The sequence below is a fragment of the Buteo buteo genome, chromosome 22 (assembly GCF_964188355.1).
Source record: "Buteo buteo chromosome 22, bButBut1.hap1.1, whole genome shotgun sequence".
NCBI lineage: Eukaryota > Metazoa > Chordata > Aves > Accipitriformes > Accipitridae > Buteo > Buteo buteo.
In genome coordinates this window covers 3380259-3407606 of record NC_134192.1, presented here as the reverse complement: position 1 = coordinate 3407606, position 27348 = coordinate 3380259, and the positions used below count along the sequence as shown (strand labels likewise).

Below are 27348 nucleotides of genomic sequence, written 5' to 3'. Positions count from 1 at the left end.
AACCTGGTTATCTTTATAGTAAGTGAATAATACTTGTGTCACTGGTTTCAGATTCTGTGTGGTAGTGGACTTGGTTTTGGTGGTCCGTTCTGTTCTGGTCATGTGGGAAGATGGAAGTTTACATGAAAACCCCAGCCAGTAGAGTTCAGTAGCCTTCTCACAAAGGCATGTAACTTCTTTCCCTCTGAATAGGGATGTATTCCAATCCTCCTCTTTTGATACAGTTTTTAACATCTGACAGGAATGTAGAAGCTGCTAGTACAAGTGGGGAAAATTATCTTGGCATACTTCTGCAAAGCTGCCAAGGATGTGTTTCCTTATCTAAAGAATTTTCTGTTTCTAAAAGAAAAAAAAAGTTCTAGCAAAGCTGGGCTTAAGTGAAGCTCTAGCTAGCAGTGTAACTTGGGCGCTGTTCAACAAGTTCAACCTTGATAATTTTCAATATAGCTGACATAATTCAGATCTTGCTGTCTTTCTCTACTGGTCTCGGGGGAACCGTCTCCTCCCAAGTTTGCTTCTGTGCTCATGTCCTGGTCTGCTGAGTTTGACGGCTGATCCCCAAAGAGGATTAGAGTCGTTATTAGAGTTTGGCCGGCGTCGCGGTGTTACTCTTCGCACGGCTGAGGTATTCGAAGACCGTGATTAACTTTGATGTTGTTGAATCCAGGTTGTGGAACCGCCCGAGGCCGCGGTCCTCCGAGGATGAAGCGGGCAGCTGGGGACGAGGTGAGGCCTGACGCTTGCTGCCGCTGCTTGCTCCGTCTCCTGCCGCCCGTCAGGGCCCCGCAGCGCTCTGCCCGACCCCACGGGATGCGTGCACGCTTGGCTCCCGCCACGGAGGCCGAGGCCGCGGGGGGCACCCACCGGCGGGAGGCCCTGCTGGGCGAAGTCAGTACACTTTGTTTTGAAATGATGTCACGGGCCTCGGTGCGTGACGCCAGGCCCGTGCCGGTGAGGTAACCCTGCCTCCAGCCAATCGGGGCGGGGAAGGCTGGGACGGTGACGTGAACGACCCTAGCAACAGGCCCCCTCGGAGCCGCCCAATTAGAAAATAGCTGGGGGCGGCGAGGAGCCAATGGGAGTCGGCGACGGAGGAAGGCGGCAGGAAGGCCGGTCTCCGTCAGCCTCCCTCCGCTAAGATGGCGGCGGAGCTTGCGATGGTGGCAATAGGGGCTTTGTCTCCTTTCAGCGCCTGAGCCCGGTTCCGGCCCGGCCGGCCGCACCGAGCAGCGGCGGCGGAGACATGACCGCAGAGCCCGTGAGGTACGGCCCGGAGCCCGCCCCTGCCGGGCGGCGGGGGGACCGGCGGCGGCTGCTGGCGGGCGGCCTCCGCGGCTGCACGGCCCGGCCCGGCCCGCGGCCCCGCGGCGGGGGTGGGGCGGGGACGGGGACGGGCCCGGGGCGGCGGCGGGCGCCGGCGGAGGTCGGCCAGGAGGCGGGATGGCGGCGAGAGGGCCGGCCGGCCGGCTGGCTGGGGAGCGCCGGGGGAGGGGACGGCGGCGGAGGCGGCCGAGCGCAGCCGGGCGGCGGGCGCTCGGTTCGGTTCGGCTCGGCTCGGCTCGCCGCGGGCCGGCGCTTGGCGGGCGGCGGCGCCTGTCTTCCCCGGTCACGGCGGGCCCGGGCCCCGGGAGGGCTGGGTTGGGTTGGGCCGTCCCGTCCCGTCCCGTCCCGTCCCGGCGGGAAGGCCTGGAGGGGCGGGGCCGGCATCGCCCCCCGCCATCGCCCGCCGTGCCCCCGCCGCTGGCTGCCGCGGGATGTGCCCTCCGCTTGTCCGCCCCCGCCCCACGTGTTTGTGCCGTAGTAAAGTCCTTCGTCTCCCGCTGATCCCCCCGCGGAGGATCTGTTTTCATGCTGGTTTACAAACATCTCCCTCTACCCTTGAAGAGCTGACTCCTACCGCCTGAATGGTTACGAGCGGCTCCTGGTTTTGCTGCGTAAAGTAAGCGGGCTGACGAAAACCCGAGTAAAGTCAGTGTTAAGAAAGGCGCCATGTTAAACTACTAATAAATAGGTGGCTTTGTGTGCTTTCAGTTTACCCGTGCTCAAGGGCTCCAACCAACGCAGTCCCATCACCCACAAATACTCCAAACGCCTAAGGCACTGTATAAAGTATTGTCACTTGACCCTCACGAATGTTGTGCCTGTCTTCAAAATCAGTGTTAAACAAGCATCGCGCTATCTTAAGTACTGAGCCCTGAATAAAGTTTTTTCTGGGGTCATATTTGTGTATCTTCACCGCCCAGTTTTAAGACTTATTTTGAGTAGTTCGTAACTGGGATGGCAGTTTTCCTCCTGCTGTGCATTGCTTGATTTCAAAGCCTTAACGTTTCTGAGTAAGTAATGCATGTGTAATCTACTCCTAACAAAAAGAGATTTTTTTAAAAGATTATCATAATTATTGATGTAGATCACATGCTGGCTGTAAGTCATGAGCATTGCACATATATGTTGGTGCATGACTTTCAAACAGTTAGCAGTCTCTTCTGCATGTGTTTTCCTTATTTTGTAAGATGGGGCTTGTCCATCTCTTACCCTCTTCTCCCCTCAGTGTTCTTAAAGTACTTTGACACCTTAAACCACTTCTGTGTCAGATCGATTATTTCATATGTAGACTGAAATACTAATTAAGGGGCTTTCTCCTTTCTCTTTCCCAATCCCTGAAAATCAAGAGTAGAGTTTGATTTTTGTATAGCAAAAGGACCTGTGTTACTAATATTTATTGACTGTTTTATGGTCGTAATTACTATTACATATTCTGAAAAATGCTCTTCCATTTGGACAGCTTTGCTTGTTATTTTACTGTGACTGTTGTATTTTGTTCCCTGTTCTCCCATATTCTGCTTTGTCTTTTTTTGAACCACTTGTTCCTAGTCTACGTTATGAAGGTTTTGTACTTAATCCCTTCCATATTCTTTTGTCGTTAGTGCAACAATTAGTGTTACTATTAAGGGGCTGCTTGAATTTGTGTTTCAGTGGAAGAGGATACAGAAGCTCACACGTTTTCCATGCAGTTTTTCAGATTACCTACAGACAGAAGGGTGAATTGGATTATTTCAGATTATTTGTAATCTTGAAGATCAAAAAGTATGTACAAAACAGATTTGAGATTGCATGTAGTCTTTGGGTTGGATCTGTCCCACATAAGCAGGCCCTGTGACAAACTACTTCTAAGTAGATGGACATAGTATTTTTTTTTATTTTTTTTTTTTGGTGCTCCAAACTTTTCTTCTGTGCATGAAGTCAGTTCTCATTCAGGCTAAATGTTTTTTATAATTCTTACACCATATAGAGCTCGTCTTGAACAGTGTTTTTATTTTACAAGAAGAGTTCCATGCCAGGAACTAGGCGTGACGTTGTAGGGTATCTTGGTTTCAGGGTTATAAACTAATGAACACATTGCATGGGCTTTTTCTTACTTTCTGTCAATTCAAGTTCTACTTAAAATTGGAGTTGGAGAGAATGAGAGGGAAAAGAAACACTCCCCCCCCCCCCCCCCCCCCATTTATCTCTCTTTCTCGTTCCCATTTCCTACAAGTCCTGTTGGCCTGTCAGCTGCCTGCATTTCTGTCACCCTGCACAGTCACCCTACACGTTCATTTCATCTTCTGCTATCTGCAGTTTTGCTCATGTAAGACGTGTATAGAAATACAGCTAGGAGGTTGTTGTTAGAATTCTTTGAAAGGTATGCAAACAATAGAATTTTGATGGAAGATCTTTTTCCCAGCACTTCTGGAAGATAGACTTACGGTGTTTAAAAGGAAAATAATCAATACTAGTCTTCCAGCTATAAAGTTTTAAACTTTTTTTTTGTAGGCAATACTTTTTTGTTTTAATATTAAGCACCTAGAAGTCTCCCATGTCAAGGGTGACAAGTTTGGAATGCTGAAAAAAAATGGTGAAAACTGGATTAACTTGCTAAGAAACTTTTTTTAAAAAAATGCTACCTCTGTAAATGGTTATAAAGATTTCTCTACAACTTGTGTCCAAAAAATTGTTTTTGTTTTTGTTTTTTTTTTTAAGTAGAGGAATCTTTGTCATAGTGACCTAACCTGTTCCTACCAATCAGTTTGTGCATTGTACAAATAAGCACAGCAGTAGAAAAAGAAGACAAGTTTTGAATCTTACCCACTTGAACCATCCAGTATTCAGTGTAGTGATACTAGATTTTTTTACGTTGGCAAAATAAACTTTGGGTTTTTTATGATGAAGAATTTTCAACTTTGAGTATGATACTTTGGTAGCTTAGTCTTAACATTTTTGTTAAATTTTCTGCATTTTTTTAGTCACTTGAATTTCTTTGTTCTGAGGGATATTACAGGGTTGTTTAAGGCATGTTATTTAATGCCACAGTAATCTAATTGGAAATAAGTCAATAGCAAGCTTCCATATTCTCTGAAGGTACAGTGTAAGTTAGCCATCTTTCATACAATCATGTAGAATGGGCATAAGCAGATTCTTTGACTCTTCCCCCAAGAAGAGCAAAACTTTAGGCTGGCTGTTGTCTTCTGTACCAGGTATGCCTCAGAGCCAATGTGTTTGCACTACTTAAATGCAATTCTCTAAGAGAGGAACTTACTGCAGTGACTTCATTATTTCTGGTTTAGTACAATATCGTCTCTGTTAGGGTTTTGTAAATGTTGTGTCATGGTGTCTATAGGGCTTAACTGAAGGTATCTTCATCTATGAAATAATTTGATGTGACAAAGGGGTGTATAATACGTATTCTGTAGTAGGGTGGCCTTAACATTGTGGAAACTTGAAATTCCCAGTTCCGCTATAGATGAACACTTGTACCCTCTGCTTGAAGGGAGGAAGAGCTAGTGCTTTCTATGTGGATATGCCTCACCAAAAGAAAAATATAAAAAATAATACTAAAATGTGCTGTGTTCACCATAAAAACAAATGCCTGCAGTCTATGACAAAGTATGGCTTTAGATTGGATCACTAGATGTGTCTTTAATAAACAGGAAAGCCTAAGGATACTGCTGAACCTCATGAAATCACATTTTGTATCACTGGAGCTCAGCTTGTGCCTGCAGGTGATTTGGAAACACGAATCACTTCACGGATAGGTCAGTGGCAAGTTGTTCCAGTGGTGAGTCAGGAGGAGAAGGAAGAAATTGTAGAAATTAAGTGGCAAATATAATGGAGGTTTTATATTGACTATAAAAGATGGTAGGTAAAGTGCCCTGATTCACTACAGGAAGAGTATAAAGCTTTCATAATTTGCTGTAACATCTAGCCACCAGGCAGTTGTCATTCAAGATGGATGATGGATTGATGGTTTTTTGTTTTGTTTTGGTTTTTTTAGAAGAAGAGTGAAACCTTGAAAAAATCAAGAACTTGGTTCACAGGTTGTTGACCAGTGTCAACTTCAGTGCTGCTTAGGCAGTTTATTTGCAAGTCTGAAGGCTGCACACAGTTTTAGAAATTTCTATCTTAGTAGGTCCAACTGTAGGTCTTAATAGGTTCAATTGTGGAAGCCTTGTTGGGCAAATACATCTATTACGTAAAGCAAAACCAAAAAAATTAGGCAATAAATTCAGGACTGACAGTGGGGCAAACTGAGATGACTTTTATCGTGTAAAATAAGAAAATACGCTTCAGATGGGCTTACAACCCTTAAAACCTGTAGCAAACCTCACTGGGAATATCTGGGAGACTTGAAGGGACACACTTTAATTGTTAGAGTTTGTAATGATGTCTTGTTGAGAATCTGTGGTAAACTCCAGGAAGCAGAGGGCTGATGAAGCAAAAGAGAAGGCAGTTTTAAAGTTAGAGGGGCAAGATGCTGTTGGATGTGCAGTTCTTTCCCTTTAAACACAGCATGTTTAAGCTTTTAAATATAACTTTCTATTTCTTACATTATATATACTAGTTTGAGCTTCCTTTCCTGAATTAACATAGTAAGGTATTCAGTTTGCCATGATTTGTCTCTCATAAAGGTGAAAATGCTGTATTTAGATTTTCAAGTGGTTGACTTCAGTCAGTCTTTTTCAGCTTGCAGATTATTTCGCCATCGAAGTTATAGACTTCTGCATGGCATTCAAGCCAACCTAACAATGAGTTTGTTTGTCTTAGCTGGTTTTTTCCCTTTCTTTTTTTTTTTTTTTAAATTTTTTTTATTTTTTAGCTCCCATTAAAGAAACAGGTTAAAAAACAAATAATTTTTCACTTTTTAGTGAAGCATGGTAACTCTCAGCCAATCCTGATACAGTTGTTTGGATACCATCTCAACAAAAAGAAATTGTGTAATCTTCCTTGAACAGAAAAAAGGGTCTCTTAGTGACTTTGAACCATTGCTTTCTCATTCCCCTTGTGTGTCTGGAGAAAAATAATTCTGTTTACTTGTCTGAACCTGTTAGGCTGTACTTAAGGTCCAAAGTTACTTCATCCACATCATTGAGTGTCTTCAACTGTACTAGGTATCACTTGATTAAGCCCTTGTGGATTTAAAGTCAGTTCTAAACAAAGTAAAAGAGTAAAGCTGTGTTAATGAAGTCTTAAGCGTAGACTGTCCAAGTTTGATGAAATGCTAGATGCCTGCATCTCTTCAGTCAGAGCTTCGGTATTCAGGTATTTTCCGGCTGTATCTGATTTAGTAAGTTTAATGTGGTACAATTCCATCTAAACACAGAACTCTTTTTATGGTGAGAGTGGTCAAACGCTGGAACAGGTCACCCAGAGAGGTGGTGGAGCGTCCATCTGTGGAGGTACTTAGAATCTGACTGGAGATTTTTCTGGGTGACCTCCTGTAGCTGTCTCTGCTTGTGTTGGGGGGTTGGACTAAGTGTTCTCCAGAGGTCCCTTCCAACCTAAATGATTCTGTGATTCTTCGCATCATTTACCTGACCAACTCTAATTTTGCTGCTGCATGATAGTTCAAGCTCACATAGCATATTGCTGCCTCTGAAGTTAAGTTCCTTCCTCCCCAGCTCGTTCTGTCATCATCTCTGCTTGCGGGAACATGCATATCAATGAGTGGTGAGCTGGATTAGGGAGATTGCCTAGATTCAGTGGAAGAAATGGCTACTTCTGATATGGATGAGCTTCTGTGCATTGGTCACAACAAATACTTGAACTGAAGCGGAGGAGAAAGGAGAGAACTGAGAGTGTGAGTGGCATCAGGTGTGTGTGTCAGGGCATGAGGGTTTGTGTCCTTTGGCAGTAGAGCTGGTTCATGCCAACCTAAACAGATTGTGTGAATCTTGATTGTAAAGCCTCACTTGTTTTGGTGTAGTTGGTATATCAGTATAAATAAGTTACAAAATAATAATCTGATTTAGGCTATACAATATCATGTCGCTTTGCCCTTGGGAAACCATTGCTGAGTTAAAAAAACAACCTCTCAGACAGAAATGCTTTGTTTCCCCACCCTTTATAAAACCATATTCTTTACTTGTTCAACTGATACAATGGTAGGCTGATTTTATTTTCTGGTTATGGGTTTTTTTTTTTCTGAGAGAAATAGGCTTCTTAGGATATTGCAGGTGTATTCACTCCTTTTTTTGGTTAGGGATGAGAAAATAAACAACTTCTATTGTAGGTTTTATCATCTTTCACTCTTTCCAACAGTCTTAAGCTATTTCTTTCATTTGTGTTCAGCCACAATATTGATACGTTTCATATGAAATGACTGTGTAGGCTCTGCCCTTGTAACTTAAATATTTGAATAGGAGTAAGTCTAACACTTTTCCGTCTCATCAGGAAAAACTTTTATGAAGATTTGCAGGTGACAGAATATTGGCCTGATTATAGCAAGGCTTAGGTAGTAGGAAAGGCAATTATACCTTGTGGGGATGGGGGGGGGGTGCTTAGTACCAGTTTTGAAATTGTTTGTTTAATTAAATTACATCAATTTCAGCTTTATTTACTATAAAACTAATTTTAAAAGATGGTCATGTTTGTAACACATTAGATGTAGAAATGCTTTGGAAAAATATGTTCTGATCTCCTTCAGAACTTTGGGTGCATCCATACGAGCATCTGAATTAGGAAGTGCATTTTTGAAAAAAGTCTCCAGATTGTCCTTGCTTATTCAGTTTTGTTGATAATGCAGGGGGTGCTTAGAATGCACAAACTGGATTCCTTCTGGGTGGAACTAAGCTGAAAGATGTGCTCCAGCATTCTTGGTGTGTTCCAACTGCTAGTGCTTGTTCAGTCTGCAGAGGCAGAAAAAACTACACCTAGTTTGAATTACTTAAATGTATGAAGCATGGGTATTGGGTCTTCAGCACCAAACCTTCCAGTGTTTTAATGTAGACATAGTCAGTTCTTTCCCTTCTTCCCACTGTCTTAATTAAAATATTTAGCCTTTGCTGTGTGTTGTCAGATTTCTGTCATTCACATAGGGATACAGTCTGAAGCAGAGGATGGCAGTCTACAGACTGGCAGTTTAAAAGCACATCTGGTTTTGTTTTTCTTTAATTTTTTTTTCTAAGGATTGTTTAATTTTGTCTGCTTAATACTTGTTGCTCTGCAGTATTTCATTTTGACTTCAAAAGTGAAAAATGACTGGGACTTAACTTGAAGCAACTGTAAAGATGAATTTTAAAAACTTGTGCCCTTGAACTATTTTAAAAGTTTAAACATGGAAAAGTTTTAGACAAGTGTTGAACTCAAGGAAGGTGAGTACTTAAGATAGGAAAAATTTTGCAAAAGTGTATTTGTCAGCAATGAGATAGATGAAAGGCTGGAAAGCACTCCTGTTCCACTGACTTTCAGGAGCCACTGAAATTCAGATGAGGGGCACTTATTTAGACTAAAAGTTGGTAGGATCCTGTGGAAGAATGAGAAATTCATTTATCTAAAGAAAATAAAGTTTTAAAACTTCTTCCAGACGTTGACAATAACTGGGACATTCCCCACCTACATTTTTGAAGTGTCTGAAGAAAATACGTAGAAGCTGAGTGCAATAACAAGGGTTTTCCAGTGCAGTTTCACAGTGTAATCCAATGTGACCTGGGTTTGCTTCTGAAATGGGTAGTCCTGCTCTTTCCCCTGCCCTGGCTATGAATTTTCAGCACCTTACCTGCCATCAGAGAGGATGATCCCATGAATGTATGGCAAGGTGGATCCAAGCGAAAACTGTCTCTTAATATTTTTATTTGTCTGAAGGTGATTTGACTCACTTTGCAGAAGTGTGATCATTAGCTAACACAGGGGATGAAGTAAGGTGGTGGATTGACTGTGGCTGGATGCCAGGTGCCCACCAAAGCTGCTCTATCATTCCCCCTCCTCAGCTGGACAGGGGAGAGAAAATATACCAAAGGGCTCCTGGCTTGAGATACAGACAGGGAGAGATCACTCACCAATTACTGTCACAGGCAAAACAGACTTGACTTGGGGAAAATCAGTACCAATCAAATCAGAGTAGGATAATGAGAAATAAAACCCAATCTTAAAAACACCTTCACCCCACCCCTTCCTTCTTGCCAGGCTCAACTCCACTCCCAATTTTTCTCCCTCCTCCCTGCCAGCGGCACAGGGGGATGGAGAATGAGGGTTGTGGTCAGTTCATCACACCTTGTCTCCGCCGTTCCTTCCTCCTCACACTCTTCCCCTGCTCCAGCGTGGGGTCCCTCCCACAGGAGACAGTCCTCAATGAACTTCTCCAACGTGGGTCCTTCCCATGGGCCTCTGTTCTTCACAAACTGCTCCAGCATGGGTCCCTTCCCCGGGCTGCAGTCCTTCAGGCACAGACTGCTCCAGCGTGAGTCCCCCACGGGGTCACAAGTCCTGCCAGCAAACCCGCTCCAGCGTGGGCTCCTCTCTCCACGGATCCACAGGTCCTGCCAGGAGCCTGCTCCAGCGTGGGCTTCCCACGGGGTCATAGCCTCCCTCGGGCATCCACGGGCTGCAGGGGAATCTCCGCTCCAGTGCCTGGAGCGCCTCCTCCCCTCCTTCTGCACTGACCTGGGGGTCTGCAGAGTTGTTTCTCTTGCATATTCTCACTTGCCCAGCTGCTGTTTTGCAGCTGTTTTTTTTCTCCTCCTTAAATACGTTATCCCAGAGGCACTACCACGGTCGCTGATGGGCTCAGCCTTGGCCAGCAGTGGGTCCGTCTTGGAGCCGGCTGGCGTTGGCTCTGTCGGACATGGGGGAATTCTCACAGAAGCCACCCCTGTAGCGACCCTGCTACCAAAACCTTGCCATGCAAACCCAATACAGGTAAGCACATACAGTTGTGACAGTAGTCAACACCCAGGTTGAATTAAGTATGCTGTGTCTAGGTTAGGGCACTACCTGTCCCTTCATTTTCTCCTTATATATTCTATTCATTTGTAGAGTCATTTAGCCTAGTAAGTGGCTTGCCTAATGCGTACTTTTCTTATAGCAGTCAGGGCCAGGCGTTTACCGTTTATGATTACGGCACTTGCTCTGAATTTAGGTAAGAAATGGTATTCTTAAAAGAGAGTTTCCCAAGGTCACAAATCAGGTTCATGGCCAAACCAGTAATAGTAGGACACCTTTCCTTTCATTCCTGTTTTAATTAGGCTAAGCTGTTGAAATAGCTCTAGACTGATTGTGAAGCCATTTGCTTAGAACATGCAACCCTAAAAACACTAGTAAATAGTGTAGGGACTGTTGCTATATGGTAGAGGGAGGCTGCTTGCTTCGCTTAGTGCTTCTGAGGTGGTTCTAAATTTTTAGGCTATGTTTTTTTAAAAAATACACATTTTATAGGTTGTGATCAATTTAATAGTGGATGGGTCTATTAATATATTACAAAGAACAAGGATTTTGCAGTAGAAGCTTTAAAAAAGATTATAGATAATATATTCTCAACTATAAATACATGACATAAAATCACTTCTGTACAAAACCAGGTAAAGCATTGCCCTAAATTAAAATTTCTGTGTAGTGAAGTATAGTAAGTGTAACACCTTTACTTACATTTGACCTGGTATTCCTTAATACAGGGTTATGGTACAAAATGCTGAATAATCAAGAGGAAAACCAAGCTGAGAAGACTTTTTAGTATTTGTAGGGTTTTTTAAATTTTTTGGTTCTTGTTTGTCAACATGAACATTTTGCTCTGAAAACGATGATTTTGGGCTAGTTAGGGTAACAGTTAATAAATGGTAGTAGATAATGTCCCAAGTGCTAGTCACAAAGACACATGCATACTATTCTGAATTTGTTTTGTATTGAGAACAATGATATTATAACTCATTTATAGTTCCCATTTTCTTTTCTAAAATGCTGTTACCAAACCAAGTTATTTATAAACTAAATGAGCAGAATTCCACATGCGGGGTTTTGGGGTGGGTTGTTTTTTGGTTTGTTTTTTTTTTTTACTACCAAAAATGTACTTTTTTGTGGCCTTTCTGAATGTGCATTAGTTCTTCAGCCCATCTGGAATGGATATAAAATCTTTTTATGTACTTATACTATCAAATAATTCTGAACAACTCTTTAATTTTTTTCAAGTTAATGTGAATAAATTGTCATTAAATCTCCTTTCTAAAGTAGAGCATGCAATCTGTTAAAACCAAAGTGTACCATTATCATCTTCTGTAGTGTTTTCAAAGTATGCCCTCCATCCATGACAAAAAGGGAGACCCAAGTTTAGGGACTGGCAGTAATGTAGCAGCATGAGTCCAGGAATTAGAGGGAAAGACTTTTAGACAGATTGAGAGAAAAATTTTATGATACACTTGAGAATAAAACAGGTTTTGTTACACTCTTTCAAAGTTGCTCAAGTGATTGACGGTATGTAGTCTCAAAAGAAAGTGTCTTTTACTCATGCAGAAAATCTTTCCATTACAAAGTGCTATTTTGTTTTATTTTGAGTACTTCAGAAGATTTAAAGGAATTACAGATTTTTTTTTTAAATGGATGTTTCATGCTGTTTTATGTGTGGTTATTTTCACTGGTTTAAATAGTCATTTGTACTAATGTGATGATACCCTTTCACTCACTGCTTAAGAGAGTGCTCACCTGCATGTCCTTAAAACAAGTGATTTTTTTAAATTTTTTTTTAGCAATAACAGTTAAATTGAAAGTCAGAAGTTAATAATTTGATGTGTTCAGAGAAATAGTAGTGATGGTAAAGGTGAGTGGATTGAGCTTCTGATAAACATTCAGAAGTTCCTGCAACCTGTAAAACAGGGACAGAAAGCTTACTTCTTGCTGTCAGAAGACCATTTTGAAAGTAAGGGGGAGATGAAAAGGATGGAAGGCTGTATCCTCTAACTGGGTTAGGTTTTGAAGGGGGTAGTGTAGTTCAGCAGTTTGAAAACTGGTATCCAGTAGCAGATAAGGTATGATGACTCAGACATATCAGCTGGCAGATTTTGGAGGACTGATAGTGTCCTGGAGGGAAGCGGTGACAAACAGCTGAGAGTGGAAACTTCTGATACAGGGGGGGCTGAAAGGGTGACTGCCCTTGGTCTCAGTCAGTGTGCTTGCAGCTAGAAAAAGGCACTTGTCTCGGGAAATTGTAGAAGCTTTGGGAGGAGAAAATGGGAAATAACAACATAAAAGGAGAGGGAATAACATGTAGATTATGAAGTGGTATAGCTTTTTAACAAAAGCATAGGATAACGGTGTTGCCTTTTTATTGTAATGAGTACATATATGTAAGACTAACAGTTCCTGGTGTCTAAAACTGCCTAGTGAAAATTCCCAGGGTAATGTTTTTATAAATTAATTATGAATACTCATACAAAGAGATCAAGAAATGATCTGATCTTACATGGTTGTTTTTTGACAGAATTAATACAGGATATACAGTATATATGTACATGGCTGATTGAATAAAAGCTTTGCATAAGCACGTAGATCCGCATATTCAATGGACCTGTTTGTTTCTAAGGTTGTAAGTGAAATTTTGCTATTATTTCTGGTGTTTTATATCCCTAAAGGTTACACTTTTGGTACTAAAATAAAGATTTTATTAATTTTACCTGTTCAGCTTCTGACAAAATAGAATCTTAACTTCATTTTTTGCTACCTTCATGTCATAGCAGCATTACCACCCAGACTTTCTTGAATTTTTGTCAGTAATTTTAAGCAGTAAAACCAGTTTAAAATAGGCTTTTTATTATTACTGTTAAAAGAATCCTTAGTGCTTTTTGTCAATAAGGCTGCACCTGTTGTTTTACTCAGAGTTTAACAAAATTGTGGTTTTTTATTTAGTTTGATATTCTCTTGCAGAAACAAATGTTTAAATAATAACTGAGTTTCTTTTGTAGGTGTGTATTAATTGCGATTAAACATAATTTCTTTCAAGCTTGCTTAATTAGTGAGATACATAGGTAACTTCAAGTTTTACTTGTATTTTAACAGTGAAAGCAAGTTGAATACATTGGTGCAGAAGCTTCATGACTTCTTGGCTCACTCATCGGAAGAATCTGAGGACGCAAACTCTCCTCCAGCATTATCTAAAAACAAAACCATAGGTAAAAAGACATTTTATGTTGTTTTTTTTTCAATGTATATGTGATTCTAAAGTCAAATAACTTTGTATTTTTATTTCACTGTATTGCACTTCACTGGGGCAGTTTTGCAAAGTCCTAATGTGATTTAAGTGGTGATATCTTAATAAATATACAACAGACCTTGGATACAATATTTCTTTCAGTTCTGAATCTTTTCTAAATGTGAAAAGAAGCTAATCCTACTGGCAGATTATCTTCTATGAAACATGAGATGGCAAACGTGTATTTGCTGTGCTAGGGGTTCCTTGTTCAGTTTTCCTGAATGTGTAAGTGCAGTATCTTGTTTTTTCTGCTGAAGTAAAGTTTTTGCAGTCCTTCTAATTGTGGAAGAAGTTCTGGAGATTATGTTTCCGTAATTATTTGAAAAAGATTTCTACATGTAATCTGGAAACATTTGGAAACAAAATAATACTTCTGAAAAACCTTGAGTCCTATGCTAGGTCAAATTTGGTATTAGAAATTTTTACTTACAAGTTAAAAATAGGTAACGAATTTGAAACACTTTGTTTTGATTACAGTCATAAAAAGTGAAATTACTTCATAACAGTACTGAATAAAATTTGTTTGCAAATTTAACTAGGTTTCCTGGTTTGACTGGGACTGGGTACCGGTGCAAAACCTTTCAATCTATTGTTTAATGAGCTAAAAGTTGTGCTGAAGTGATAAGAGTACAGGAGAACAAGAATGTGTTGGCTGTGTTATGGAGTTTATTTTCAAACTCCTGTTGTCCTAAGTAATAAACTTATGGGGGTTTTCTGATGTTTAGTTACTATCTTTCAATGTTTTGTCTTGAGATAGAGTCTGCTGCCATGTGGTGCTAACCTCCTTGTGTCAGCATCAAACTGAACCGTTAGCATAGGAAAAAGAAATTATTCATGTGATACTTCAGCAGAATAGTAAACTAAACTGTGATGTTGATGCATTCAAATTGAATTTTTGCTGAGGAGCATACTGGGAAAAAGAAATCTTTTCCCTTTATCTTGTGTAGTTAGAAGTAGAATTTGGGTCCTTGCCTTAAAATACAGATTTACTTCAAAAGAGAGGTACACTTAAATAATTAACAGCAGACATGTTTCAGTGTTGTTTTTGAGATCTCAGATTTTATTTCTAAAAAAGAACATACTAAAGTTGATAAGTCAAGGATTAAATACTTAAATATTAGGAAATGCCAGAACTAACTGCAAATTTACTTCCCCTCCCAACTTTCTGTGTATAATACTAGTGTCTCTAGCAACTATGTTTTGGTTTTGTGTGTGTGTTTTTGTTTTGGTTTGGTTTTTTTGGTTTTTTGTAATCCACAGGATGATAAGTCAGTGTACAAGTGATAGACATGATGGGGGCTAAATCATGTTTATATAGTAATGGAACTCATTTTGTTCCAGCATTTGGAGGATATGTGAACTACTAGGTAGAGCGTTGTGAGGAGGGAGGTGATGATGAAGATGGTTAAGTGTGGCTCGAGAGATGGAACATGTCCCTGCCATACACACAGGTCAATTAAAATACGAAGCGGTTGCTCGCTGAGCACTTCCATCTTGTGCACTGCTGTGGAGCTGAACTGTATCATAATGCTTATGTGCTAGAAATGATAAGTAAAGTGAAATTGCACCAGTAACTTTCATTCTGGCTATTCTTAATTTTTGAGTACTTGATCTTACCGCCTTAATAATGTTTCTTTATCCTCTCTGCATTCGAATTGGATGTCTCCCTCCTCTACATTGCGTGGGTGCCAGCAGGAGAATCACTGAGAGCGTAGGAGAGACTCAGTTCCTGCGCTTGTTTCCAGTGACCAGCCCCTGCCCTGGAGCAGCAGTCACAGGGGAAATCCTGCGCTCTCATAGCCCTGAAGTGGATGGAGCATGTGCAGTTGGGTCAGCACTAGGAGCTGTGTGGGGATGCAGCATGCTCGGTCATTCTATGGGGATGGCGCATGTACAGCCCAGTCACACGTAGAAACTGACAATGGAGCATGTTCAGTCGCTTTTGGGAGTAGCGCATGTGCAGTCTGGTTAGCAATCTGAATGCAGAATCTACAGAGATTGTAGCTGCCAGAATCAAGGAAACCTCTACTGAGCATGTGCAAACTGGTATTTTCTGTGGATTTAGCAAAATTGGTCAAGAGTAGAACATGGGCAGCATCTAGTCTCCAGAAGAAATGTCACTCTTCTTCCAAATTTCAGGTTCTTCCCTCAGAATAGGGGAATGCCTGTAATATTCCAGAGAAGAAATTTCAGGTACTTAAAAGGGCCAAAGACTTCGTCTGTTTCCACTTCTTATTCCCCCCTACCTTAACTTCACATGCAGAAATGGCTGGATAATTTTGGCTGAAATTTACCCAAACAATTCAGCCTAGGTCAAATACCCAGCATTAAATTTTCTAATCAAAGTGATCTAATTTTTTTTGAAGTGTAAAAGAAAATTGTTTAATTTACCCAAAACTGAAGTTTAAGGATATATAAGTTGCAGTGCTAGCAGTCTTATGTTAAAATCAGAAATGGTCATGATACGTATCCTGTAATTATACTACCACTTTACTTGCATGTTTCTCAGTAGTGCATCTATTAAAATACTGCTATTACTAAGCCTTTTGAGCAACTTCATACAAGTATCATTGAATCACTGAGCTTGAAACTCTCCTTTCCATTACCTGGACTGGTGGATGGAACAGATAGTAATAGGTTGCATGTCTTTAGGTTTTATATTCCACAGTTCCCAAAATCGAGAAATGGGAATCCTCTATCATATCCTGTGTCAAACAGGATTTTTGTCAGGGGTTCCATGATCCCAGATTTAATATTGTGGTTTTAATGTCAAGATGTGTAAGAAAAAATACTACTTAGAATAACTTCTTAGAGATTAAAAAAATGCACAAACTGTGTTATTTCTGCATATACAATTGCACTTTCATTTCTTCAATATTTCTTCATGAATGGGAAGGCAGTCTTTCAGCCTATCAGCAACTTAACTGAAAGTAATTTCTAAATTATTTCGGTGAAATTTATGCCATTCAGTGGACTGTGTTTTGTGCAACAGTTTGTCTCTGAAAGTCACACAGTCATCTTTATTCATGCTGGTGAAATGTAAACAGTGCTACGATGTACAATGTGAAGAACTTCCAATATTTCTTGCATTTCAGTGGCTTCCTTTAATTTCTCTCCATAGGTAAAAGTAGAGAACCTAAAAGTAGTCCAGCTTCAATGGAGAACAACAGAGAAGAGGTAGGAGTAAAAATGCCTTTGAATTTTAGTTGCATAACTACTGCAGACTGGCTAGTATAGGAAATGCTCAGTTGACTTTGTTGCTTTTACAATAAATATTTGAAGAATATTGTCAGAACCATGCAGTAAATGTCATCATATCTGCTGAATAGAAACATTAGCTGTAAAATAATATGAAATTAATTAGAAATTAAATTTTAAATTTTGAATGATACTTGCTTTGATTTAGGCATATGCAAGCAATCCTGTTTCTCCTGTCCCCCCTTCTTTATTTCTAAATTATTGAAATAATACAAATTTACTTGGACAACTTCATTGTCTCTCTGATGCACAATAATTCCTGGGAAAAATGTCTTTAACACAGTTTAGAGAGTTAGGTTTTACTTACCTGAGGTATGCAGTTGCATTTTTGTGAAGAAATGCAAGCTGTTGTTAATTGATTCAGATTGAGTATATTGCAAAGTGAGTTTTTCTTTTTAAAGAAATACTGTTAATATTCTTTTATCGTTATTCTTTTCTTTGGCTTTTGTGTAAACAGGCTCTTACTTATTTTCGGTTTAAAAGAATTGGTCTCTACCTTGTATTTACACTTGCACCCTGTTACTCAGGTAACAGTAGGTACTTAGTTGTCCTTTTAGGCAAATATGCTTCCTTTTTTTAAAAAAGGAAAAAAATGGTATACAGGGTCTTCATTAAACATAAGCAGATTTCTTCTATATGGTGTGTTATATACATTAAAGACATTTTTCATGTGATAGGTCTTACTAATACCTACTCTCCTGTTGGAAACATTCTGGTTGACAGTATGTTAATATGTAGCGAAAGCATAAGTGCCAGTGTCCTGCCTTAGTTTGCCTTTATTGCAGTAAATTCAGGTATTTATTTGATACTGCCCAAACCTAGTTATGATATGCATGCACAAACGTCTGAAAAACCAGTTTTCCTGTAAAGACAGCCAGCCCTTTCTGGCATAAGAGCCAGATAACAAGTGTCTGCATTCTGCTGGCAATTCTTGGGTGCTTATTAGTGATAGCTCCCTAGTGCCAGCCTTCAAGAACCCTCTGTATCTGTATGTCAGGAAGGAGGATGGTTTCTTCAAATAGTGTGAAAAACATTCATAAACCTGCATAAGCTACTGCAGCACTAAGTGCTGTGAGGAATCCCAGTGAATTGTAAAAAAGTGAAAATGCACAGCAGTGTGGAGGCAGGGGGGAATTGGGCCATTCTTCCATGTGCTAATCATGCAAGTTAACATTGCAGTGAAGATAACACAGAGCAGGAGGCCCCAGAACTGTTCGTGATTAAGACTGACAGTGATGATGAGCCATTCTCAGTCCTTTCTCCAGAAAGCTGAGAGAACTTCCAGCAGGTAGTGCAAGTTGAGAATTGCAAGGAGAGAATTTCCTCAATTTCATGAAGACTCAGTGCTTGAGATGTGTGCAGTGTTTCTCTCCGAGTGTCTCAACTTATAACAGTGCCCTCTCTTAATTTCTTTTAAGATGTATGCGTAGGGAGGTTAGTGAGCATTAGTGACTTAGGTTAGAGTTTGGTGACACTTATTCACTTATTTTTAAATCTGTTTTTAAAACAATAATGACTTCTTAGAGTCTTACTACTGATCTGAAACTCCATAGATTTAGTTTAACTGAACTGGCATGACTACTGAAATTGTGTGTCACTTTTTGTTAATGCTTTTCCTGCCCCTTTTTTTTGTTTTGTGGGTTTTTTTTTTGTTGTGTTTATTTTTTTTGTTTGGCGTTTTTTTTGGTGGGGTCTTTTTTTGTGGTTTTTTTGGGGGGTTTTGGGTTTTTTTGTAAGAGCACTGGTGACTTCTGAGATGTGTTCTAGTTAATGTAAGAAACTGGTTTTGTTGACAGGTCACTTGGTCACAAATGTGTTGACTTTTAAATTTTTTTTCTTGTTTTTAGGGCAGTAGTTCTTCAGAAAGAACCAAATCCTTAGGATCATCACGTTCAAAAAGGTTGGTTTGGAAAATAAAAATAAATAACTTTTTGGCATGTGAAACTATAGAAGAGTCCATGCAGTATGCCAGACGCTTTTAGTATACACCAGTACAAATCCATAAAGTTAGCAGAGTGCTGGTAAAACAAATGCCTCATGGTGCACTTAAAATTCAAACCATCTTTCAGGGTCAAAGGTTAAGATCATAAAGCTTGATTTTTATTAACAAAGACAACAAGATTATCCTGTATTTTCAGGACAAAAGTGTTTATACAATTGTTCCTTCACTCTTGCTACTTCTACATGCAGGATTCTTCCAAAAATGTAAATTGGGTCATATGGAAAAAAGGCTTTATGTACCTTACTGTTGGGAGATGGTGGAATCAAAACGTGCTATTAAGTTGTCCTGTGCAGAAACTGCTATTTGCTCTATCTCTGCTTAATCCTGTTTTGCTTTTTGATTTAAATAAGTATGGAGATAATTGCTTACCGACCAGTTTCAACCTACAGGAGACAAATTATTTGTGACCTATGTAACAGCAGACTTATTCTGGTAAAACTCCTCATCTTTTGCTCTCAGCTGATGCTCATTCAGGTTATGTCCTTCATGATTTTTTTTAAATCCTAGTATACTGAATAGATAGGTGAGCTCTTCTAAATGCACCATTTCAACAGCTGCCTTTTTTACTGCTCTTTAAAAGTGTGCATCTCTTTTCATGTTCCTTTTTATCCAGGTTTGTTTATTTTATCATGTCTGCTGGAATTAAATAATATTCTTCATTCTCCCTTTTCTGTTTGTCTTGATTCCATATTTGCAGGTGTGGTTTTATATTTGGCTTTAATTTCTCCATCTTCTGAATCCAATGTCCTGCTGAACTCTTTCATCTATATAATTTTTACAGTTTGGGTTTTTTGCTTCCTGTCTATCACTAGGGGTATTTTCACTCATACTTTCATCGTACTGTGCCTGATACTGACAAAAACAGTATCCTGCAGTAGTTCATGTATAACCTTCAGACTACTGAAAATTATGCTCAAGGTTTTTTTTCTTCTTTTTTCTCCCTGCCCTGACATAGTAAATTAATTCATTTTAGTGGATTCAGTTCTAAATTAATTTTGTGTGAAATTCTGGCAACTGGTCCTTTTATTCAACAGTCAGCTTTTTCATTTCTTTCTGCATTTCCTTTATTTCCTTGCAAGCATCTTTTCTGCCAAGCTGCTTTTTGTCATTTGCTAATATCTGTGTGTTCTCCTTGCGCTGCCTGTTAAACTTGGAATGATGTATAAAATTTCTGAGCAGACATTCACCTGTGTTTCATTTAGGCTTTTTTTCCTAGAAGTGTGACGTTCCTGCATACCTTCTTAAAAACACATCAAACCTTGATTTTACAAAAAAAAAAAAATACAGCAAGCCTGTGAAACAAAAATATTTTATGTCTTTCTATTTCACATAGGAGGGGAGAATTCCTGCTTCTAACAAGAAAATTAGCCTACAACTTATTTATTGTAATAACTCAGCATCCCACCTTGTAATGTCTTAAATGAATTTAAAAAGAACATAGGTTTCCCCAATTAGTACGGTGTTTTGCTTGCAAAGCGCCAGGCTTATCTGTATTGCAATATGTAATATTTGTCATGGTATGGGGTTTTTTTCTGTCTACGCAGGAAACCTACAGTTGTAACAAAATATGTTGGATCAGATGATGAACAAATCTTAGATGAAACTGTGAATGAAGATATTTCAAATGAAAACTCAGAAAATGATGTTGATATGCAAAGCTTGCCTAAAGGTAGTTCATATCTTTCTTTGTTTCTGAGTTCAGCAAATTAGCCAAGATTACGATGCAGCATAAATAATTAACTAGAATGCACATGTATTAGTAAAATGCCTGTCTTAGGTCGTGTTGGCTTTTATATATAAACATATATGCTTGTGCACAAACACACACACACACCCCCTGTGCATGCGCATTTAAAAGAGGAAGCCAAGCACCTTTAGTTTTGAACCCAGCATACTTTAATCTGCGTACACCAGGTTGTGCTGGTGGCTTAATTTCAAATGTCTACTGACATCTGTATAAAACCAACATGAAACGGGAAATAATTTATTTCTGTTTTTTTGTAGAAGTCTTAAACTCTGTCACTTTCAAGTCTTATTTATTTTATTGTTCTGTCTTTGAGGTTATTAACAATTAGATCAACAAAAGCAAAACTAAATCTGGGGGGGAAAAGTCATTATTGGATCTATTTTTAAGCACCCTTTTAAAACAGTTAATACTATAAGCCTACATCCCGGTCTTCTTAACTATAGTGTGAGTTTGATTAATCTCTGCCATTTGTTACCAATGAAAGTTACAGGAAAAATTGGAGGGACCACTACTGTTTACGGCATGAGTAGCAGTATTTAAAGCAGTCACTTTTAAAAAAATACTTTTTCAGAATGTTAGATTATTTCCAGTGTCCTCAGAACAAAAGTTTTAAAACTGAGCTTTTGAGTAGGAAAGATAGTTTTTCATTGTCTAAGTAAAAAGGTGAATTTCTGAATTTTGTTAAACATAAACCAGGTTTTATTCTACTGCCTTCTCATTACTTCATGCTGAAATAAATTGAAATGAGGGAAACTGGTTAGAAGGGGGAAAAGAGAGAGAAGAGAGTAGTTACTTTAAGGCTTTTGACAGATTTAAGTGACCTAACCAAAGTCCTTTATTTGTCGCATTGCACTGCAAATTCCTGTTTACACACACCTAGCAGTATGACAGTCCTGTTCTGCACGTACCACATCAGGGCACAGAGAGCAGAATTTACTCCTCATAGCCCATTCAGTCTTTGGCTTTTGTCCTACAACTGCAAAATGGACATAGTTTGAAGTGTGTGATGGAGTGGTTTTTGGTTTTGTTTTTTTTTCTGTGAACATCTGTGCATTCAAAACTTCATTGAGTTTTAGTCAACAGATTGCACTTATTTTTTAAGGTACTGTGTTGGCTTTTATTTAAACAGGACTTTTGCACTTCATTTGGATGTGTAATGGTTTCCAATTTCTACATAAAATTATTCTAGGTACAGTGGTTGTACAGCCTGAGCCAGTGCTGAATGAAGACAAAGATGATTTTAAAGGGCCTGAATTTAGAAGCAGAAATACCGTTAAAATGAAACCTGAAGCTCCCAAAAAGCGTGGAGGTAAATACAATTTAAAACATTTATTAAAACGGGTTTAAATTGTTGCTTATGACCACATTTGGTACATCTGAAAATTGTTCATATTTCTAATAAATTATCCTAAAAATACCTCCACTCTTCTGGCTTTTTGTATATTAAGGATTCTAGCTGGCTGAAATTAGCCTCCATTGCTGCCCCTGCAATGCAGCAGTGAAAGCTAAGATTAGTTCTCATTAAACTTCCTATTTCAGTAGATAGGATGCATCATTAGGTATTCCATATGGACCCTTCTTTGTATTCAGAACAGTTGCTTGGTTGCGATCAGGTGTTACAGGTATTCCTTTTTTTAAGGAATTATATTGGAACACCATTGATATAGGAACAATCACTGACTCACCAGGAAAGCAACAGAATTTGAGCAGGGGTGTGTATAGACATACTATCAATCAGTGAGCTAACAAGAAACCTAAAACCTCTAACAATTCAAAGACTTTCTTGTTTTGTTTTTAAATTGTGTGAAGTTCCCTACCAGTGGGCCCTTCTAAGGATTATCTTTGAAAAGCTGCTGTGCCAGCTGGCTTTCCATAGCCATTGCTAAAACTGGGGAGAAGTTAGGTAGATTACAGTGATAACAAATTAATCTCTCTCATTTTTTTTCCAAAAAGTAAAGGAGAGGGAGGATTATGTATAAAGTAACCAATAAGAAGGCAGGTATTTCCTTAATACTACTAGCAATATCTTAGTTCACACACCTACAGCAGTACCCCAGATATTCAGACGAACAGCTCTTGTACACACTATTCGTTCTTTCCATTGTATCATTTGAGATACTTGCTCTCTTTTAAAGTCTTATTATAATTTAATAAGTGCTATTTCTCCGTCTGTGGCTGAAGAGGAGTATAATGTGACTGTGTGGAGATGTGCTTGTGCATACATATGGGTTCATGCATGATTTTAATCGCATTTTGAGCATTGATGTTTTCTCTAAATTATTAATCTTTGAAAGTCAGTTCCATTCTATTCATGCAAGATGTCCTATTCAGCATATAAGAATGTTTTTTCCATTTGTGTTTATAACAATTTTACAAGAGGCCCAATAGAAATCTTAAGGGGCACAGTGTTAAAAAGATAGGACTCTTCTGCTTGAGCTTTGTGACCTCTGTCTGCACCCCCAGGACAATTCATACTACCTGCCCTTCCAGCTTTTTTTCTCCATCCGTAGAGAATTTGCAGGCCTTCCTTTGTGTATCTGGACTTGTTACTTATGTACTGGTGCCTGACATAAGATAGTAGTTTTGGAAGGGACATCAAGAGTTTATTTAAGCCATACCTTTATCCAGGGCAAGCTCGGCTATATTTGTGTCACTACTGATAATCTTTGACTTGATTTTAAAGCTATCCAGTACATGTGTTAAGCTCTTATCAACTTTCAGGGAAATAGAATTAGGTACTGCCTGCTCCTGTGTTGTCCCCATTTCCAGACCAGGAAAGGTAGCCAGGTGAGAGACATGACTGCAGCCTACCTCAAGAGCTGCTGGATTAGGAATGTATCAAAACAGTTTTATTTTGTGACATGCACAAAAGAGGTAGTGCAGATCCATTTATTCTGTACCTTCATGCAGCAAGTCTAGTTACATGAAATGGCACTTACCTTTCTCTTGCTGCTAGAATGAGGTGCCTAGCCTGTGCACATACAAAGTTATGTATTACTGGTTTAAGCAGGTAAGCGTGTAGTTCCAACTACTTGAGATCCTGAATTCTACGCACAGTGCAAGTAAATAAATAGTAACAGTAAAATAAAAAATGCCCATCCATCTTGTTCTTTGGGGAGTGCATCTTTGCATTTGTATTATATATCCTGTTTATATTAGAAATATTAGTAGTAATAGAACTCTTGTCTTTCTAGCATCCAAATGCTCTTATCCAAGACTGTAAGGGGCATTGTGTCAGTCCATATTTTCAAGTTTTGTGTCTGCAGAATGGTTATGGGTGTATTTTTGCTAATAAATTCATAAGGAATGTTTTTTAAGCAAGTATTCTCTCAGTATTAATGAATTAGTATAATTTCTTTGGATCATCATCATTTGTAGTAGTAACATGGTTTACAAAGCTTTGCCTCATAAACTGTCCTCTTTTTTTTTTTTTTTTTTTTTTTTTTTTTTTCCCTGGTGCCAACTTGCAGATTTTGGGAAAGATGCAGTAGTCCTTCCCCTTAAAGTTGTAGAGAAGGGGGAAGTGGCTTGGGACTTGACAGTGAATAGCTTGTTCTCCCGCACTTGGCTGTTACCCGTTGTGATTCTTAACACCCATTTAAGGACTGTGATGTTTGACAAAGCCTGGGTAGGCTTCTATGCTGCTTGGTATAATAGAATGTGGTATTCTTTTCCAGGTAGTACGGTATGATGGATGTGTTTATTTGAGGTTTACCAGCAGCATTTGAAACAGGCGTTTGAGCTGGTTTTGAGGTCGTAATAGGTGCTTTGCAAGTCCACAAGCTCTGCAATACATGCAATTGTGCGTGCATTGAAGTTGAAACCAAGAAATCTTGTATTCAGGATTTCAGACCTGCTATTTTCACTGAATTGTAAGGGTGTATTAGTTGTTCTTACTGGCCTGTAAGCTATGTGAGACTGTGCTTCAATAGCAATTTGGTAGTAGCTTGTATTGTGTCTTGAGAATGTTCATTTAAGTTTCTTAACATTATGGTGTTGGTGTTTGGTTCTAATTCTGTGGAAGTGATTAAAAAAAAAAGTATACTCAGACTGTAACCATTAAGTTAACCATTTGAGTTAATTTCCTTATACTACTTACTGAACACGACAGCAAAGGACAAGTCACAGTTAAGTGATCCCATATCAAACTTCTATCTGCTTGATTCCAAATCAAGTCTTTGCAAGTGTATGAACTGAGTATATGAGCTTTCAGAAATTATTTTCCTTTTTCTTGAAAGCATCACTGCTGTTGAAAACCAAACAGTCTCATACTATTAATTAGTTGGTTTAACAGCCTGGCATGTAGCAAGCCTCCCAACCCCAAGTTTACCACCTTTAAAAGTGAATTGGGGGATTGATGTTAAAGAAGCGCTTTCTTGACCAAATGTAGATACAGCAGCAGGGTGGTACACAAACTGTGGGAGCAGTCAGCAAGATGGGGAGAACGTATGTATTATAGCAAAATTGTAGTTTAAAAAAAAACCAAAACCATCATCAAGAAGGGAACAAAAAGTGAGAAAAGATTTTTCAGGCACTATTATAAGGATTTCATGTGTCTTCTGTAATGGTTTCCCGTATTTTTCTTTGAGAAACTAAAACTGTATGTGAAAGGAATACCATAATACAAACATGCATTAAAATGGTATTTTATGAACAAAGATTAAATAAGGAAGCTTGTACAGGATATCAGGACTGCTTTGAAAGAGTTTCAGTGATGACTCTTATTTAGGTGTGTTCTCATGAGGTGACCAGTTAATGCAAACTAAATTTCTCAAAGGAAATAAACTGTATCTTGGCCCCAAGTAGAGTATAGAAATTAGAGGAAAATTCTTTCAGTCTTTAAATGGCGAGGGGTTAGAGAAGGATTTCTCTAATGCTGGGTGGTAAAGAAATAGAGGCATATGAAAAACCTAACAGGCCAAAATATTGTGAGGAAATGAAATAGGTATATACAGATTTCTTAAAATATAAAAATGAAAACAACGTGTGGTTTATAATCCTCTCTGTAGAAGAAGGACTACATGGAATTGTAAGCTGTACAGCTTGTGGGCAACAGGTGAACCATTTTCAAAAGGATTCAATCTATAGACATCCTACACTGAAAGTTCTTATTTGTAAGGTATGTGGTAAACAGTTCTACAGTTTGTACTGTTTGGGTTTTTTTTTTTTTGTTTGAAATGTCACATTAGTTGATTTGGGTGGGATTTTTGTGGGAGTAGTTCTTGTTTGTTAGCCAGTAAACTTTTCAGTTGCTAACTGTTACAGTTAAGGAAACTAAAAGCAGAAAACAAAACCACAAATACAGCTTACAAATTTATATTCCTCTTTTTCTTATACCCCAGTAAAACTAATTGTGGTTTCTTTGTAATTTGTTTTTATAGTTTTAAGGCTATAATTGTAGTGAATTTTTTATGTTGAATGATCTGTCTGAAATTTTTGCCTGCTCATAATGTATTATAAGAGTAGATTCAAGTCCGGATCTCCTGGTAAAGCATTGTATGTAGAACAACGTCAGAATGAGAAGCAGAAAAGTAGCTTCAAAGCCATCTTGGTTTTATTTGTGTACAGCTCGTGGACTGTTCTAATTTATGACAGCCTCTGCCATAAATGATGGTCCAGTCCGTAACCCAAAACTGGCATCTGGGTCTTCAGCTACATGGTTTCATGGTGGCTTCAGTTAGGCCCTAAGTTGCCTGCAATGGGAAGAGGTGGGGAACAGGGGAGGAAGGAAACATCCCTTACCTCCTGTTGTGGAGACATCTCTTAATTTTCAAAGAGATACCTCTCTTGCATGATCTCTATAGTTGTAGAGATTCTGTATTTATAAAGGTATCCCTAAAGATAGGTACAGATCTGTGTTACAATGCACTTTTAACATTCCACTTCTCTTCCCTCCTTCTGCTTCTCCCCCAATTCCCAATTAATATTACACATTCAGCTGACATACTATCTCAGGCATGTCCATCTAGTCTAATGTTCTGGCTCATTTATTCTATTCATTCTGGCTGGTATCTTTTAGCAAATATGCTTTAGAAAAATCAGCTTACAAGATGACTGTTTTCAATTTTGATTGGAGTCCTAACTCTTGTTCCTAGACTTGAAAATCCTTAACACGTAGCTGTACGTAACTTGCATGCATCACAAGAACATCTGGTTCATTTTTGAAACTTGTTTAGGGTGTTGGGTTCAATAGCAGCTCTTGACAGTGAGCTCTGCTAGATAATTATATCACGTGTTGTTTCCCATAAATTTTCTGTATCTTTACTTAATTGAACATGGCCTTATGTTAATTTGAGAGAGAGGAATGGAAGTCCCTGATCTGCATACTCCATGTATTCCATTACTTTCCATACCTAGTTCTTCCCTTATTTTTCTCTTGCTTAGGTAAACAGTCCCAGACTTGAGAAGCTGTTTCCTTTGACTATAAATGTTCTGTCAAGTGTCTAAACATCAGCTTTTACTGGTTGTTTTTTTGTTGTTGGTTGGTTGGTCGTTTAGTTTAATTGAAAAGTTGTATAGCTCTGTTCCAGATAAAGGGGCATCATCACTTTAAATTCAGGTGCTGAAGCCTCTTCTGGATTTTGGATTCACTGGATAAAAGGACAGAATTTGGCTAACAGCTTGTATTAATCCCTGTTCAAAGTACAGCTTCAAGTCTGGGAGAACCTTCTTTACTAGCAACTGGAAAAAAACCCCACACACTTTCAAAATTTGGTTTAAAGAATTCAGCAACTGAAGCCACTGCTACTATGAGCTGAATTGTGTGTAATTTTTTTCCTTACTATTACCAATTTTTCAATGAAAATGCTTAGTTTGTACCTGGAAATTGAAGCCTTGGATGTTAACATCAGGATA

General features: G+C 39.0%; 1 protein-coding gene across 4 annotated transcripts in view; it reads left to right on the top strand.

The window, feature by feature from the left end:
* Positions 1–1075: 1075 nt before the first annotated feature.
* Positions 1076–27348, top strand: part of ATRX (ATRX chromatin remodeler) — an 89143-nt gene continuing 62870 nt past the window's right edge. Inside the window, exons 1-7 of one of the 4 annotated variants that reach the window (XM_075054245.1) lie at positions 1076–1263; positions 13294–13406; positions 16608–16663; positions 18592–18644; positions 20291–20415; positions 21683–21802; positions 25503–25612. In XM_075054245.1, coding sequence (XP_074910346.1) covers positions 1244–1263; positions 13294–13406; positions 16608–16663; positions 18592–18644; positions 20291–20415; positions 21683–21802; positions 25503–25612 — 597 coding nt within the window. In that variant the 5' untranslated portion in view covers positions 1076–1243. Of the gene's footprint in view, positions 1264–13293; positions 13407–15347; positions 15680–16607; positions 16664–18591; positions 18645–20290; positions 20416–21682; positions 21803–25502; positions 25613–27348 lie in introns of those variants that run through there. The other 3 variants (XM_075054246.1, XM_075054247.1, XM_075054248.1) reach the window with 3 other exon arrangements.